This window comes from Chelonoidis abingdonii, chromosome 14 (assembly GCF_003597395.2).
Source record: "Chelonoidis abingdonii isolate Lonesome George chromosome 14, CheloAbing_2.0, whole genome shotgun sequence".
Taxonomy (NCBI): domain Eukaryota; kingdom Metazoa; phylum Chordata; order Testudines; family Testudinidae; genus Chelonoidis; species Chelonoidis abingdonii.
In genome coordinates, this window is record NC_133782.1 from 16684521 (window position 1) to 16703420 (window position 18900).

Here is an 18900-nt window from a genome sequence, read left to right on the forward strand (position 1 = left end):
CAAGCACAGAGTCTCAGTGTAGCAGAAAAGGTTTAATTACATGAGATAAACAACAAGCATTAAATTGGGAAAACACCTCAACTAAAGTTCATAGACCAAACCACGAGCAAAGACCCACCCCAGGAAATCGGGCCGTGTCCTTTTCCCTGGGCTCTTGAGTCCAGCAACCCCCAAATCACCCACAGTCCCAAAAGTCCCACAATCCAAAAGTCTCTGTCCTGGGTCAGCGAAGCCCCAAAGTTCGAGATTCTATCTGCAGACGTCCCTCCCCCCAGCCTGGGTAGAAGGGGGCACCTTACGTGGTCCGGGATCAACTGCCCTGCCTCTCCATGGGGTTCTGCTCCACTTTCTCCATGAACTATTCCGCTTTACCAGCCACTCCACTCTGCTCCTCCAGCCGTTCTCACAAACCGCTCTGCTCCGCTCCGCCAGCTGCTCTGCGCCACCAGCTGTCCCCGCCCCCGATCCCCTTACCATGAGGCTCCCCGCTCATCTGGAGCCCTGCCGCCGTGGCGCGCGCAGCCCAGCCCAGCCCTGCCCCTCAGAGCAATGCACACACGGCACGGCTCTGGATGAGCTGGGAGCGTCTTTACTTCTCCACGGAGCCAAACGCTGCCCCGCAGGAGCGCGCAGCCCCAGCCCCCAGAGCGCTGCACGCGCGGTGGCAGGGCTCTGGGGGAAGGCGGGGGAGGGGCCGACGGCTTGCTGCGCTCCGGCCCGGGACCACGGACCGCGCGGCTTGCCACGTCGGCAGGATTTTTAATGGCACGCGGAGTCCCAGCAGGCAGCCGCGTGCCATTAAAAATTGGCTCGCGTGCCATAGGTTTGCCAACCCCTGATGTAGACACTGCCTACACTGATGGGAGGGATTCTCCCATTGGTGGTGTTAATTCACCTTTCCAAGAGACAGTAGCTATGTCAACAGAAGAATTTTTCCATCAACTTAGCACTGTCTATATGAGGATTTAAGTCGATTTAACTATGCCACTCAGCGGTGTGGAGTTTTCCCACCCCTGACTGACGTAGCTAAACCTGATACTAATATCTGATATTAAGCCACAGTGGTTTAAGTATAAATATACTTTGAAACATGACAAATTACAGCATGGGAGGGGGTGGGAGAATCAGTTTCCAAAAGGTGTGTTGGCTGAATTGAACTGAACCCTGTATATCTGTGTGCAGTAAGAACAGCCATGAGTGAGACCAGATCTACACTAGGAAATTAGGTCGGTATAACTACGTTGCATAGAGGTTTAAAAAATCCATACACTTGAGTGATGCAGCTAAACTGACATAACCCTCAGTGTAGACAGCTTCTCCCCTCAACATAGCTACAACTTCTCATAGAGGAGTACCACCTATATGGTATAGGTAGCATGTTCACTGAAGTGCTATATTGGTGCTGCTGCAGCATTTTAAGGTAGCTCAGCCCTTCGATTCACAGAAGCTATATAAATTGACTTGAGGGAGAATGTTGAGTCAGCTGAAATCTCTGTGGGGAAACTCAAGAAGACATCTCTTTAGCAGTTCATAAAGGAAAAGCTATCTATATTGTCACTGGTTATGCCTACCAGAACAGTGCATCTCTCCTAAGGTTGAGCCTTTGTCTGTTCTCACTTATCAGGTACTAATTATCTCAGTTCTGGGGTAAAAGTTTAAAATGAGGCTTCAGACACTGGCAACTGGATAAAATAACAATGTGAATTGGGCCCTGCTTTTTCTTTGTTGATGAAGTAATGACTTGCAGGTGCTACATACTTGAACACTTTTTTTTTTTTTTCTGTCTAATGCTGTGTAGTGAGACCTGAAAACCCCCAAATCATTTTGGTCACTTATTGGGCTAAAACTGGTATTGTCTAGATGAAATTAGATGTCTTTGTATTCACTTTTGGAGCACATAGCTCTTCACAGGGAGGGCTTGACATAATGTCCCTTACAGGCCTAATATATTTCAAAGACTGAGGATTTTGTGGCTTTTAATTTTGTTGTTAATCTAATTCGAAAGGCTAAACAAACTCTACCAGCATTATCTCTTAGTGTAAATAAACTTATTTACATCCGTAACTAAATTCCTTACGTTAAAACTGTAAGAATATTCAAAATCTAGTTACAGATTCTACGGGCATTGTCTACTTAGTTTCTTCAAGTTGAATAATAAAGTCAGTTTCACTTTCAGGTTCTTGCCCCAGTGTTCGACTTCAAATGTTGCATGAGAATAGTTGTTTTAAAATCTCTGTTGAAATGTAAAATTACATATCCATCCATTAATCATAGGACATTCCCCTTTGAAGTAGCAAATGAACAAATCTTAGGCTACCCCAAGAGAAAGATCTTTTTTCCAAAGACAGTTTAAAGTTTTTAAGAACAATGGTTGTAGAGAATCAAGATTTAAAGGGGGGGAAACCCTGATGTTACAGCAGTGCAGTAGCTACTGCTATAAAGCTTGTATTTTATGGATCTTTATATAAAAGTTCTCATAATCCTGATATCATCTGTTTTCTGCCACAAATGTGCTGTATATTTCAGGAGACCATGTTGGAACACTCAGTATAAAACATGAAACTGTGATATGACCTCATCAGGCTCTCTCATGTCACTTCATTCTGTCAGCTATGTTTTCCCAATAATCCTTTGCAGCTGCTGACTTTTCAGTTTGTTTATCGAGAAGAATAAGGCAAGTGGCTTTCTTTTGAAGCCAGTGCAGATCCATAAATTCACTGTTTGAGTGGACATGAGGGGGATGTGCATGAAGAGATGCAGTAGAAGCTGTGCAACCAACATTTCATGGAGACAAAGCCTAAAACTTTCCTTGGTACCTGGCTTCCACATGACATGGCACTGCATTGTAGGCCAGACCTGAACAATCTTACCTAACCAGTAAAATGTGTGTTGATAATGAGTGTGTTGCTTCTTCTGGATCACGTTCTATCTATGTGTAATTCTAAAACGGGGTGGGCAAACTTTTTGGCCTGAGAGCCATATCTGTGTATGGAAATTGTATGGTGGGTCATAAATGCTCACAAAATTGGGGTTGGGGTGTGGGATGGGGTGAGGGCTCTGGCTGTGAGGTGCAGGCTCTGGAGTGGGGTCAGAAATGAGGAGTTCAGGGTGTGGGAGAGGGTTTGGGGTTGAGGTGGGGGGTGCAGGCTCTGGGGTGGGGCTGGGGGTGAAGGGTTTGGGGTGCAGGAGGGTGTTCTGGGCAGGGACCAAGGGGTTTGGAGGGCAGGAAGGGGATCAGGGATGGGGCGTGGGGGTGTGGCTTGGGGTGCAGGCTCCGAGCGGTGCTTACCTCAAGCAGCTTCCAGAAGCAGGGAAATGTCCCCCCTCCAGCTCCTATGCGGAGGCACAGCCAGGCAGCGCTGCTGCACACTGCCCCATCCACAGGTTCTGCCTCTGCAGCTCTCAGTTGTGATTCCTGGCCAATGGGAGCTGCAGAGGTGGCGCTTGAGGTGGGGACAGTGTGCGGAGTGGATCCCCCTGGCTGCCCCTATGCGTAGGAGCTGGAGCAGGACATACTGCTGCTTCTGGGAGCCATGTGGAGTGGCCTCCGACCGTGCTCCCTAGCTGGAGTGCCAGAGCAGGGCAAGCCCCAGACTCTGCTCCTCATCGGGAGCTTGAGGACCAGATTAAAACTGCTGGTGGGCCAGATGGGGTCCGGGGGCTGTAGTTTGCTCACCATTGTTCTAAAAGCTCTGCTTTACTGGCTCTTGTAGTATTGAAAGTGGAACGCTTGTACTTTAGGTAATATATGGCTAGAGGGGAAAAAAATGGTGCAGGAACTCTGCATGTCACTAAAGAGCGTGCGCTAACGGTTATGTTCAAGTTTAAATTGCTGCTGGTAGGATGTTGTGAACCTTAACTATTTTTGGCAAAAACTTTTAAAATTGGTATATGACTTTGTGAACATGGTATGGGAATTCTGAGACTTTGCCCTAACTTCTAATTGTGGAACCTTGTAATATAGGCCAACAACTTAATTTAAATACAACTTTGGGCTTTGTTCAGCTGGTAAATGAAGCAACTGTTTGTTACTGGTAATAGATCCTGCCATGTGGCCAACAATGCAGTTTTTAGACTCATTCTCAGTAACGTTACAGTGACACTGTGATACTGTTGGTAATGTACATAGTTAATACCGGAAGCTTCATAAGTGCAGTCTTAAGGGTGCGACAAGGACCTGGGAAATGAGTCTCTTGGGGTTTTCTGTTTGTTTTTTTTTTCCTTTTGATTTACCATGGGGCTTTTTGACAAGCAACTTATCTTATTATCAAAATCTACTGTACTAGTACTTGTTTCACAAAATCCTTGTGAGGTATGCATGTTTATTTGTAAAGCACTTGGATATCTTTGAATGATATCTGTAGCCTATAGTGTTTCAGTAAAAGAACTTAGGAGACCAGCCACTTCCTCTTTAACAAAAATACCCAATTTCTCATCTAAAGACAGCACTGTTCCAGACGATTGGATGGTAGCAATTGTATCTATATTTAAAAAAGGCTCCAGGAGTGATTGAGAGAATTACAGACCAGTGAGCCTTACATCTACATCTAAGAAATAGGTTGAAACAGTAATTAAAAATTGAAGAATAATGTTTCTGAAATATCTTGATATGATATGGTCTAACCAGTCTTCCTTTGCAGAAACCATACACACTTTTATATCTCAGAATTTTTTAAATGTGTGAATAAAGAATAACTGGTTGAACTTCTTATTTTTAGACTTTCAAAAGGCATCTGACGAGGTACTCATAAGAGACTACAGAAAAATCTAAGGAGTCATGAGGAGAACAGCAAAGTGTTATAATGGATCAAAAACTAGCTATTAGACAGAAAACACTGGGATTAAATGGTCAACTTTCATCATAGCAAAAATTTAACAGCAGGGTACCTCAAGGTTCCATTTTTAGGTCCAGTGTCTTGTAGTAAACTTATTAATGAGATGGGAAAAGTAACAGTCTGCGGATAATAGAGAGTTACTTAGTCTAGTCAAGACCAGAGAGGACTGTACAGCACTTCAGAGAGAGCTAACCAGACTAGGTAAATGGGCACCAAGATTGTATATGAAGTTCAGCATTGCTAAATACAAAATAATACATACTGGAGGGGAAAAAATAAATTACTCATACATCTTACAACGTTCTGATTTTCCTGAGTTAATGCAGTTTGGGATTCAAGGCTTCGTTGCAGATGAGTTAAGGCAGTTAAGATCTCTGCCTAATACACAGCTATAGTTAAAATCAAAGTGTTAGGATGCTTAAAGAATAGGATGGAGAATAATATTGAAAATACTATGCTATCATATACATCAATAGTGTGGCCTCATCTGGAGTACTGTGTGATAGGAATACTATCATAAAGAAGGATTTTGCAGATTTAGTGAAGGATCACAGGGGATATGGGGTGTGGAAAAATTCATATGAAGAGATTGAAAAGAAAGGAGATGAATAAGAGTGGACACAATAAATGTACATAAAAAAGGGGGTATGGAGAAGGTAGATTGGTAGCTTCTGTTTTTCTTGTCTCGTAACACAAGAACTAAGGTCCATTCAATTAAATCCAAAGACGGCAAATTTAAAACTGGGAAGAGAGTAGGTTTTTTGTGCAATGCATAACTGGCCTGTGGAATTCATTGTCACTGGATATTGCTGATACCAAGAAGTTAGTAAAATTCAAAAAGGGATTAGACATGTATCTGGATAACAAGAATATCCAGAATTATGATAGTTAATGCTAAGTGGCTTTGAGTTTCATGGTTTAAGCCAATTTCTAACTACTAGAAAGCAAGATGAGATGTAGCATGGACAGCAAATTATCCCTCATCTGCCTACAGTAGGTTTTTTACAATTTCTTCAGAAGCATTTGGTGTTCGTTGCTGAACTAGATGGACCTTGGGCTGATCCAGTATGGCAGTTCCTGTGTGCTTATAAGTAACCTGATATTAAACTGACACAGGATTTTAGCTAAAAATAAAGTTTTGTGTCATATTTGCTCTAATCTGCTAGTGTGAATTTTCCTGCTGTTTTAAATTAATCTTAATATCCAGATAACACTTCCATTTTATTTTATAATTGAGTACAAAAGGATCAGCTATTTAGAAGCTTTTTTTTAATCAAAGGGATTCATTTCAGAAATTCTAGCAGTACTTAAGGAATGTTTTTTTTTTTTTTTGGAAGATGAAAGTTTGAGAAGAATGTTGAACTCAACATCACCAATATTCTTGTTGCATATAAAAGCAAATGTTTTTGTCTCATAAGAGTTGGTGTAAATATTTTCCCCAAAATATTAGTTTTAAATGACTTCCTTAGTAAAATAAATTGTAGCTGATGTAGCTATTATGGCTTGTTTCACAGTTGAAAAACTAAGAAACAATGTTGACATTGCAACTGTCTAATTTGTACTACAAAGTTTTCTTTAGTTTGAGACCTCTTTAATGGAAATGCAAGTCTCTGTAAGCAATTTTAGGGCTTGTGTGCACTACAGGTTATTACAATATAACTTATCTTGCTCAGGGGTGTCAGTAAGCCATCCCCCAGAATGACGTAAGCTACACCAACCCAAGCACTGGTGTAGACAGCACTATGGGTATTGTACACTACCTATCAGATTGGCAGGTAGTGATCGATCTATCAGGGATCGATGTATCGTGTCTCATCTAGACACGATACATCGATCCCCGAATGTGCTCCCCATCGACTCTGGAACTCCACCAGGGCAAGAGGCGGAAGCGGAGTCGACTAGGAAGCAGTGGCCGTTGATCCCGCACCATGAGGGCATGAAATAAGTCAATTGAAGTTGATCTAAGATGCGTCGACTTCAGCTACGCTATTCTCATAGCTGAAGTTGTGTATCTTAGATTGATTTTTTTCCCCGACCTCCCACTCGGTGTAGATCAGGACTTCGTCAGCCGCCTAGTGGCTCTCAGGGAGGTGCTTTTATTATGCCTCCAGGAGAGCTATCTTCTGTTGGCAGAGAGCGTCTTCACCAGACATGCTACAGCGGCGCAGCTACACCGCTGTAGCGCTTCTAGTGTGGACTAGCCCTTAGTCTAATTTGCAAGGAATGCACTTAAGTATAAAATTATGCAACTAGCACTTTATCTTATTCAGAAGTATTTCATAGCGTTTGGTGGCTGGTTAAATATCTTAGTACAAGTCAGTTTCTGTTGTCTTGTTTGAGTACAGTGACATGTAAGGGCAACATATGAACTTTACATTTCTTGGCTTATTACAGTTTGTGTCATAACCAAAAGCCTTCAATCAAACACTAAATATTGCATCACTTCAAAAGTATTCTGAGGACAAAACTCTGCATCTAAAAAAGTACTTAATTGTGTGATTGCTGGAAAATCTAGCATTTAAAATAGTTCCAAAGAAGAACTGCAAAAGAATATGTGGAGCAGATATAATTAAGGCTGTAATATCAAACATAACATGGAAAGTATTTTAAAAAACTTTTTTGCTAGCTGTTTTGTGTATTTAGGTACAAAAGATAAGTTATGGTTGAAAAATGTGATTTCACTTAGGCTAGTTAATTCTGGAGTAATTACTGATGTCGAAGTTAAAATTGGTATGAGAGATCAGAATCTGATAGGTTTCCTCTTTAAATTAGTTATGTAAAATTATCCTTGACAGAACAAGGACTTGTTTTTGTTAGAGTTCCTAATTAGTGAAATGTATTAGCCATAAATTCTTGTGCTTTATCCCTTATAGTTGAGATAAATCCGTATGTGCCAAACGATAAATGATTGTGTCTTAACTCCTCTGTGGAAAGAAAAGCTACAGATGTAATCTTTCATTGACATGCCAATGTAAAACTAACTCTTTACTCTGAAGGTTTGATTCTGTGCATATTGAAATCAATGGTAAAACTCCTTTTTGACTTTCATGGTGCAGCATCTGTCTGTCAAAGTATTTTGACGATTTCATTGTATTAGAACCTACTAGCGCTGCTAAAGTACTTTGGTGCTTCCAAATGGACTCAGTTTTTGAAAATTCTTTACCTCTGTAAAACATACTATGTGCTTCAATTTGGTTGTACAAGTTCTGAATCTGGTATCATTTAAATTATATAACTGAAATTTCTTAAGTTGGAAAAGCTCAGAAAAGCAGAGTAATGGACTTTACTTTTTTTGCTTCATCAAATATACATTTGTTTGTGTGACTTATTTGAACTACTTTAAGTGGTTTTTAATTAAACTAAAAATACTTAAGCCACGTCTACACTACCCGATAGATCGACGGGTAGTAATCGATCTATCGGGGATCGATTTATTGCGTCTCATCTAGATGTGATAAATCAATCCCCGAATTGACGCCCGTACTCCACCTCGGCAGGAGGAGTAAGCAGAGTTGACAGGGGAGCCGCGGCAGTCAACCTGCCGCTGTGCGGACGGCCAGGTAAGTTGAACTAAGATACTTCAAAGTTGCGTATCTTAGATCAATTCCTCCCTCCCACCCCTGCAGTGTAGACCAGCCCTTAAAGTATCAAGGCTTTCTGTGCTCTAACTTGTAATACTGTACCTCAGACTGACAAGATGCAAGAGGTCTAAGAGTTAACATATGCCCTGTTAATTTTTTTGTACTTAAGTGGTTTGATAGGAGTTGAACTTTGGAATGTTTTGAGACCCTTTGTCTCAAGACCCTAGGACTTTCATATATCTGCCTGGAAGCATATTTTTCTTTCTTAATACAAAAATTATCTTAGATTCTGACTGACAGGATTTTTTGCTTTATCCATCTTCTGCATCCTTAATTTATCGTGTTATGCCTGGGTCTGGCAAGTCATTGTTGGAAGGCAATTTAAAATCTGAGATGACCTGATAGATAATTACTTACCAAGAATTAATTTTAGTCTGCTGCTGCTTGGTGGAATTCTGAGGAGCAAAGCTCATGCAGAGGGTACTGTATCACTTGGCACTTGGAATGCTGTCTTCATAACCATAAGGCTAGCAACTCTTCGTTAGGAACTTGAGATCTATAGAAATAAGGCTTCTCCACTTATGGCAGGCAAGTGGATTTTTTTTTTCTCCAATCTCCACTGTAAAACTAAATGTTCTTCATGGAGTTTGTCAGAGCTAGTAAACAAAAGTCTGAGATTGAGGCCAGGTATATACAAATTTACTCAAGACTTAAAATTTATATCCAGTTTATAAACTTGTGAAACTGGAGATTTAACATTCAGTGCTGCTATAGTTAAGTCTCTAGCAGCTTCACTGTGGTAATCTTTATTCTTTTGCTCTGAAGTTTATAATATAATATATTTCTCTTTGGACTATTTCCATGAGGTCTGCAGGCAGTAAACTAAGATGGTGCAGATTTTTCTCCTACATTTTGTGTCATAATTTAAATGAAATTTGAAACTGCTGCTCAGAGTATTCTGGTTCATAAAGAATTGGCTAAATTAAAATTTATAATCTAAAGCCTGTTTTGGTGATGTAGTTATTAAAACTTCGACTGAACTACTTATTTCTTCTGTATTCTTTTTGTATTGAAGGGCTTTTAAAGCAAACAGGTTTGTTTTGTTGTTGTGTTGTCAGTCTCCATAACTACACTTAATAAAAAAATTATGCAGATATTTACCGTATGTGGAAAATGTAGCTGACTCACTCTTGAGTCAGCTGGTGTAGGAATACTCTTCTGTCATAGAACTTGCCCTGGGTTTAGCTTGCAAAAGTAACTTGGCAGATATTTAATGTGCACAGAACAGATGATAACATAGTTATCCAATCATACATCCTAAAATAAGTTTTCTCGTCTTCTTACTCTTTCCTCATCCCCTCATTAAATTCACAAATTGATCTTCATCAGTTTGTATGTTTTTTTTTCTTAACTTCATTCAAGTTCCAGGTTAGGACCAAACTTCCACAGATGCTGTATGCTTTAGCATGCAGACAGAAGATGCCCTTGTACAGGCTGTGCTAGGGTAAAACACTGATTTTCCCCCTCTCTTGCCCCGAGCAGGGGTTTTCCAGTTTTTTTTATATAGTGTGAAATCAACATTTTGATGGTGCCTCATGGACCCACCACTTTGCAGTTTTGACACTTGCAACTAAAAAAATTCTGTAGCAGTAATACTGTTTGTTTTTAGCCTTTTTTCCCCCTTTTGTCATGTGATATAGCAGTTAGGAAGAAGGAAGCCCTATGACCAGCCAACTCTCTCTGGACCACCAGTGATGCACGGACTAGTTTAATTGCTACTCTACAATCTTTTATTTCTAGGACCCTTGCTATTCATTGCTCTGACTCATTCTGAATTGGAGTATTTGGAAGGGCCCTAAAACAATGTTGCCGTCTGTTTCCATAAGAACTTATATTAATATTATACACACTCTCCCCCACATCTGAGTAAGGTTTCAAAGTCCAGCACACTCAGGTTAGGAAATGATGGAGTTAATGTTGCCGTTTGAACTTTAGTTTGACTTTCCTGTGCATTTACATTATTATAGTTCTTAATCAAATGATCACATACTGCTTTCTTCCCACAGGATTCCTGCCTTATTCAGTGCACAGAATTGATGGTGCTCACTGACTGGGTAGCTATTCAATATTTCCTTTTATCCTTGTCAGTATGTGGCTCCATGCCTTACCACAAACCATCCAAACCTTGCACTGAATATAGAACTAACTTCAACGTGGGCTCTTCTGTGGTATCTACATATCTTAATGAATTATTTTCATAGCTCCCAATGAGATGAGGTGGTGGTATTATCCCGGCTTTACAGATGGTGAGTTGAAGCGGAATGACATTAAAGGCCAAATTTGTCAAGTGTCATAATTTTAGATGCCCAGTATGAGACAACTGACTTTTGTGTGTCCAGGTTACTTGGCATTCTTATGTCAGTTCAAGGGTTTGGATTTTTTTGTTTTTTAATGTATACTGTAGAGCTTTGAGGATTAGAACTTTGATTCCACAACAAAATCAGAATTGGCATTCAGTCCCTTTTAGGTTTCTGAGACCCCAGAGGGAGACTTTAAAGACACTAAAGTTGTCCTACTCTAAGTTCTCTCATATGCAATGAGACAACCCTTCCAGGTTCTCAAGCAGTCAAAGGAGATATTTTCAAGGCTCTTGCTTTGCCTGTTCCCTCGTGTCATGTACTAGAGATGTTTCTTGAGCACTAGATGAGTTTATTCATCACTGAGAACATTAGTCCCATAAACAGAATGTCTGTTTCTTCTATGCTTACCAACAGGTGAGGCTGGAGAAGGGGACTAGGCATTCTCTTCAGTCATATTACATGTTATGCAACTATTCAATAGTTAACCTTTTTGTATTTCTGTAAACAAAAATTTCTTGAGAAGGTCAAGTGGAGAATAACTCCATTAGCATTCTCTGTCCTATCAATGCATCTTTGTTTCTCTTAGGATTGTTCTTAAGCATGTACTGTGAGCAAAAAAAAGAACATGACAGAGAATAGGATTTATTCAGGATTCTTAACGGCTGTGGCTTGGTCTTGAAGGGAAAGTCACTTAGCCTCTCTGTGTCTTAGTTCCCCACCTGTGAAATAGTACTGATAATGGTTCCCTACCTCACAGAGGTGTTGTGGCATAAGTTTGTTAAAGATGATGAGGTGCTCAGATATTACAATTTTGGGGGCCCACATAAGTACTTTAGCTAGATCTTGCACTGTTGAAGTCCACTAAAATTAATTTCAAATTAACTTGTTTATGTTACAAAACAGATTGATTTGCTACTTTTAAAAAGCTCTGGAAAGATTCATAGATGTCCAGGTTCTTACAAAATGTGTTAGCTTCTACCTTTTATTTTCTAAATCAAATGGACGTAAAGTAGAAAGACAGACTATAAGGAAGCAGGAAGTAAATATGCTGCTTACATCTCTGAATACACAGAGGTCCTCTTCCTCCTCTGGCTGTATGCACTAATGCAGAGCCTAGCTGCCTTGGCTCACTAGCATGATTTTTGTATTTACCCCCCCCTCCAAAAAAAAAGACAACTCCTTGTTTCCACTTACAAGATCAGACATTAAATATAAATGTATCTTCCTCACACCATGAAAATACTGCCACTCAGAAATATTGCTGTTTCTCAAGGTTTTGGTCTAAGTGTCTTGACATAGGATTATCAAAAGTAGCAGTCCAATTATCCAGTCTTATATCACTGCCAAATACTCTCAGTTCAAAGTTTTTCTGATTCTTTTTAGGAGTAAAAGTTCCTCGTAATTTTCGACTGTTGGAAGAACTTGAAGAAGGTCAGAAAGGAGTAGGAGATGGTACAGTTAGCTGGGGTCTTGAAGATGATGAAGATATGACACTTACAAGATGGACAGGAATGATTATTGGACCTCCAAGAGTAAGCATCAACTTTCAGATATAAATGCCAGTGTCACTCAAAATTCTGCTTTCCTCTCTTTTTTTTCCCTTGCAGACATTCTCATGCATGTATCTGAGTGGGTATGTGTATGCAACCAGATTCACTTGGCATATAAATTGGGGTTGATATGCCAGTATATCTTTCTGGTTATGACTTTAAACAATGCTAATACCTTTTAACTGATTAGCTCTGTTACACAAGTGACATTCACATTTACAGATTAATTTATACAGTAATCTTCTAGTGCCGTGTAGCCCTGAATTACAGCAAAGTCTCAAAGCCTTTAAGAGTTAAATATGGAGCTAATACTGGTAATATCTCACTAGCCAGTCCTTCTATATTAACATATTTTGCCTTAGTTCAGTTCTGTTTGGTCATCGGTTTAGGGAGTTTCTTGAGGATTTGGGGGTGGGGGGTAGTATTTCTATTGCAGCAAAACTTTGAAGTTTTAAAGTTTCAGTTAACTCAGAAAACTCTTATTAGAATTTGAGATTTCTAGCCATAAACTAAACTGTGCTTTTGACTTTATCACCTATCTCCCAATCTGCATATTTAATATGCCTCAGAGTGGCTTTTTATAGTGCTACCATGCTCTTTACAGTAATACTGCAGCTGGAGAGTATCTGTCCTCCTGTTTAGAGAGCTTAGTAAAAAGGACGTCTTGATGATAGTGGTACAGCTATGTTATCACTATCTGTGAGACAAATAATTAGGCGTAGTGTTTCCGTATCATTTGATATTTTCAAAGTACCTTATGTACTAACCTCATGGTCTTGCAGTCTGAAACCTACAGTGGTGACAAGCTTAGTATCTCATAGCTAGTCCAAAACATGGCTGCTATGATGGTTCTTCAGAGCTATGGTCCATGTGACTACACTCTGGCTATAGTGGACAAATTGGACTAATTTATTTGGGCGGGAACGTTGTTGATGTCTCTACAGTGGGGTGAGCCCTTTTAGGCCTCTAGGCCCTACCATCTATGGAATGTCCCCATAGGTGACTCCTTATCAGTCAGTGTTTGGTTTCTACTGTGTCTCATGAGGCTTTCTTTATCTCTACTTTTTAGCAATATAGAAGGGTAATGTATATGTTCTCATCCATATATCATATCTTTTTTTGAATCCTATTAAACTCTTGGCCTCTACTTTGCAGTAGTAAATTCCACATGTCATTTATGCATATCTTAAAACAAAAACACACACAGAAACCTTCCTCATCACTCTTGTGGCCTTCCAGTTTCACTGATTGTCCCATTGCTCTTTTACTATGGAAGGATAAATGTGAGTGCCTATTACCTTCACTATACTAAGTAATCCCAGTCTTTTCAAGCTATCATTATATGGAAGCCTTCAGATGCTCTCATTGCCTATATCTGCACCTGTCTATTTGTAGCCATTTCTGAGATAGGGTGACTGTGACCGAACGTAATACTCCAGCTGATGGTTTACTGTTCAATTAGAGACAAATTAACTTAATGAAGACTTTGTTTTGACACTTCAGGTGTTCTGAGAGAATGTCTTCCATGAAGATTTGGGGATAAATGGTGTGCCAACCTCAATGTTGGCTGTAAATATTTTTATTGACTATAGACACTTACATGATCCTGTCTTTTAGTACTTGTCATTCAACGATCTTGTATTAAACAAATATTTAAAAAGAGACTGAAATCTGCACACACCTGTGTGTTTTTACCATAGAAGTGTTGTCATGGGAGCAAAGTACAGTGAAATGATTCTGATGTCAGAATTGTGTAGGATAATCCACTCTGTCTAGAGGTGACAACTTTTTGCCTGGGTTCACAACTATCTTCTGTTTTTCACCTTTCCTGTCTGACGCCTTTTAAAAAGATCTCTCCTACCAAAGCCATTAGAAAATCCTGCTCTGCATAACTGACCACTGGATGTCACTGTTGCATAGAAAGACCACTGTAAATGCATTTGTGTGTGTACCTGTCTATGAATACAGTGACTCTTACTTGAGTTTCAAACTGGCAGGTTCTAGTTTACTAGTAACATATGTATATGCGTCTGTCTTTTTACTCTAAATCTTGTAATAGATCATATCCCAGTGCTTGCTGGCCTCTTTCTCAATCTGTCCTTAGTCAAATTGCACCATAATTGTGAAGAGATTACACTTAAGCATGTGTTTACATTGAGGAGAGCTCTCTCAGTGTAAAATCCTAGCAGAGACAAGGCATAAGTATTTTTTACCTCAATGTACCTACACAAGAATGACCATACTGGGTCAAACCAATGGTCCATCTAGCCCAGTATCCTGTCTTTCATCAGTGGCCAATAGATTATTCAAAGGGAATGAACAGAACAGGACAATCATGAAGTGATCTGTACCCTGTTGTCTTGTCCCAGCATCTGGCAGTCCGACTTAGGGACACCTTGAGCATGGGGTTGCATCCATTACCATCTTGGCTAGTGGCTATTGATGGACCTGTCCTCCGTGAACTTACCTAATTGTTTTGAATCCATTTGTAGTTTTGGCCTTCGCAACATCCCCTGACTGTGCATTGTGTGAAGTAGTTCTTCCATTTGTTTGTGCACCAAGGTTATTCCCCAGGTTAGGGTTATACAGTTGATTTTGGTTAGCTGTGTTAAAGTAAAAACTGCCTGTGGCTTATCTCCAGTAGGATTTTACAGAGAGAGCCGTCTGTGTAAAAACACACAGCATTATGTTTCTGAGTGCCCGTATGCTTGCGTGATGACAGAACTTGTAGTTTTTGAGCCATTCTCGTCTTTTGGCATTCAGAGCCATGTTGACTCATCAGGAATCTGTGCTCAGATTTCCCAGTCTGGAGACTTTCTGATCTATCCAGGCCTCCCCCCTTTTGTGGCTTTCTGTCATGCTCCCTTCATTGTTACCTTTTACAGCTGGAATACCTCCCTGACCCAGTCTACCATGTGAACACTTAAAACTCCTGTAGTTTCTGGTTAGCTTCCCCCTTCCCTCCCCCCCACTCCATTAGTTGTCCTAATTCCTCTCCCCACTGTCATAAATCATCTTTAAAAATTGCAAAAGAACAAGATATATTCTTCAGTCCCTGTACATTTTGTTATGTCCTCCTTTCCACATGTTTAGCTAGATTTTAAGCGCTTCAGGGTAGGGACTGTCTTATGTCTGTAAGGCACCAGCACAGTGTAATTGCTATGAAAAATAATAATCCTTTGATTCCTGGTCTGAGGCTGGGGAGTGGTCCATGAATGTATTGTGATTTGGAGCATTCTCCTTATCTCCCCACAACTCTCACTTCAGCGAGTTATGAATATGGTGCAAAAATCGAGGTCTAGCTATAGTTTTTACAGAAAATTAGGTTTACATAGCTGGCTAATATAAAGCATTGGTTTCATTTTCGAGGTAGTCTAGCCCATTGAACTTACAATTCAAAACTGCATATGCCTTTGAATTGCCTAGTATGAAACTGAAGTCTATGGAGAGATACTGGATTACTTTACTCTAAATTAATATCCAAGTAGAGATGTCGATTATATTCCATAATCTGATAAATAGATGATAGTTTAAGTATTGGTGTGCAGTATGACAAGCTTTGTCTATGTTGGGCATTAAGTGAATTTTTCTGGCAATTTTCAGAGTGTAGCTTAGCAAATGTGAAAACATCCGCCATGTGTGTCGCACTTAAACTTTGTGTCCCTAATGACTATTGTAATTGAGTGATTCTAATACTGGCTGACACAGATGTTCCTCTCTTCCAGACAATTTATGAAAACAGAATATACAGCCTTAAAATAGAATGTGGGCCTAAATATCCAGAAGCACCTCCATTTGTAAGATTTGTAACAAAAATTAATATGAATGGAGTAAATAGTTCTAATGGAGTGGTAAGTTGTTGTTGTTTTTTTCCTGTTTGTGTTAACATAGTTTAAACATTGAGCATTAATTTGAACCTACATCTTTACTCAGATGTTTCTTAACAAAATACTTTGCTTTCTTTTTGAGTAGTGGAAGAGGGGAGGTGTAAGGTAATTGTCATCAAATATGTTTCAGTAATTTAAAAATATTGCTAACAACTCCTCTCTTTTGCCTTAGCAGCACTCAGGTTATTACACAGTATGAGCATTTATTAAGCTTGAAAGGAAACTAAACATATGTTAATTTTTCCAAACTTGCTGGCAGTAACTTGATTAAAAACCACCATGTCTGAGAAGCAGCTATATTTTTTGGACTCCGAGGACTGACAGGAGTGGTGTTTTTTGTCTATTTTTAGGTGGATCCCAGAGCCATATCAGTCCTAGCAAAATGGCAGAATTCTTATAGTATCAAAGTTGTTCTGCAAGAGCTTCGGCGTCTAATGATGTCTAAAGAAAATATGAAACTTCCTCAGCCACCTGAAGGACAATGTTACAGCAATTAATTTAAAAAACAAAAACAAATCATGCCCCTTTATTCAATTTAAGCTGTCTTCATTTTCCACAGTAGTAAATTTTCTAGATGCATCTTGTAGACCTCAAAGTACTGGAAAGGAAGTTCCCATTCAGAGGAAGTTTATCTTGAGATACTGTAAATGATACTAATTTTTCATTTGAAATATAAGTTGTGCTATAACAAATAATCCTGTCATGTGTAACCACTGTCCACATAGTTGAACTTCTGGTATCAAGAAAAGTCTATTTAAATTTATTACTGTCAAGACCAGTGTGGCACATTTTATTCAACTGTGAAAACATATATCACACAATCACCTTGCTGTGTGTCTGGCCTGGGTTGTTGGGGTTTTTTTCCTTTCTCTGTCTTTTGCAATAGAGTTGAAGCTCAGGGCTATTTATTAGAATAGACACAAAGGTTTTAGCTTCCAGGACTATGCTGGGCTTTGTGGACTACTAATGGGGATGTGTGCTAACCTCAGTCATCCCTCCCTTTGTGCTATCTCTAGTAAAGGCTGAATGTGACTGTGGTTGGTTTTATTTTTTATGTCCTAGTAATGTAGGGCAGGCTTTTCTTCCCTTTGGCCAAGGCACAGATTGTATTTCTCTTCCTTCCCCCCCCCCCCCCCCCCCCCCAATAACATGGGCCTTGGGTGAGGGATTCAGGGTTTTTTCAGTCTTTCCTCTCTCCCATCTTCCTAGAGGGGGTGCTGCTTTATTTTTGCCCCTTTTGTGACTCTTCTCCTTACCCCTGGCCAGTGGCCAGCAGGGGAAAGTGTTTGGGCAATCACCTGACCTGTCCCCTCATGCTTGTCATTTTGTTTTTGCAATGAATTTAGTCTTCACCAGCCTGGGAAACAGGAGTATCTATTCTGCTCGCAAACTTGGATCTCCCTTGCCCCCATGGCACTGCTGCCACACCGCCAAGCTGGCCATGGCTGATGTTATTAGATAGGCTTTTGACATGGTGAAAAGAGTGGTAATTTACCAGGATTGCTTGGATTTGCTAGCTGCCAACTTTAATGGGAAAACTTTGCATGTAGAAATTCTAAACACACACTCCAATACAACCAGTCAAATTTCGGTGCTTCAAAATTGACCTGAGGCTGTTAACTAATAAACAGTGCACTTACTTTTGGCCCTTTTTAAAGACCTGACAATTAGAGACAAATCAACTTAGTGTAGACTTTGTTTTGACACTTCAGATGTTGTGAGAGAAACTCTTCCATGAAGATTTGTGGATAAATGGAGTGCACAGCAGATTAGAGAGACACCTTACTGGCAATGCTTCCTGGGAAATCACTGCCTTTTCTGACTTACTGTTTTGGACCACAAACTTCTGATATGTGGATGCAAGCTTAAATACAAACAACCTAGTGTGTCCTAAGTTTTATGACAAATTCAGTGTTTGTGTAAAAAACCACAGTTTAAAGCAGTGGCTATCAAATCAATGAGCAATTGATGTTTCCATTAACTCTTTTGAGGAAAATATTAGTTGTAAGGATTTAACATCCTCTGTAATTAAAGTTTAACATAACAGTATTCCATAAGCAGCCTTTTTATTGTATCAGACCATTGCCTGATTTTAATATAATAAAAAGTGTGCATTAATATGACAAGGCTTTAATTGTATTTATGTTTAGAAATTTTGATCACTTAGGGAAATCTTGAAATGTTTTGGAGTATCTTGTTACAGATCATAATATGGTGATCTGATTTAATAGTAAAATGTGAAAATTTTTGCGTATAACTTAATGTTGTGTGGTGAAAGAAACAACTGTCCTGATTTGGGTGTGCTGCTGCCTCCTTAAGAGTATTGTGTAAAGGAGGATTTTACATGAGTCGCATCAGTGTGATGGTTTAGGTTAAAGCGAGATCCAAAATAATTGGAGGGTCCTTCCTGTGATGATCTTCAGGAACTGCTGAAATAGAAACTCCTTCAGACGGAAAACTTCTACACTTGTGCCTACCATGATGGCCTCATTTGCTGCAGTCTCTCTGAGAGAATGAAATCCAGGCATTGCAGCCTGTTCTGTTCTACTGTCTGTGTAGCCACAAAAGGAAGAAAAGGTGAGGGGGACTCAAAGCTGGAAAGTCAATTAGTCAGATTCATTCCCATCATAAGATTTTGTCCTTCTCTCTGTAACAGTGTATTCTGCAAAGCTGGATTTCTCTTCAGA

At 39.8% G+C, this 18900-nt stretch overlaps 1 protein-coding gene across 4 annotated transcripts in view; it reads left to right on the forward strand.

Annotated features, from left to right (window-relative positions):
* UBE2V1 (ubiquitin conjugating enzyme E2 V1) overlaps nucleotides 1-18339 on the forward strand; it is a 36939-nt gene extending 18600 nt beyond the window's left edge. Inside the window, exons 2-5 of one of the 4 annotated variants that reach the window (XM_032804052.2) lie at nucleotides 10483-10530; nucleotides 12160-12308; nucleotides 16052-16177; nucleotides 16564-18339. In XM_032804052.2, coding sequence (XP_032659943.1) covers nucleotides 12264-12308; nucleotides 16052-16177; nucleotides 16564-16710 — 318 coding nt within the window. In that variant the 5' untranslated portion in view covers nucleotides 10483-10530; nucleotides 12160-12263 and the 3' untranslated portion in view covers nucleotides 16711-18339. Of the gene's footprint in view, nucleotides 1-8376; nucleotides 8396-10482; nucleotides 10531-10552; nucleotides 10723-12159; nucleotides 12309-16051; nucleotides 16178-16563 lie in introns of those variants that run through there. The other 3 variants (XM_075072258.1, XM_032804050.2, XM_032804051.2) reach the window with 3 other exon arrangements.
* The last annotated feature ends 561 nt before the right edge of the window (nucleotides 18340-18900 follow it).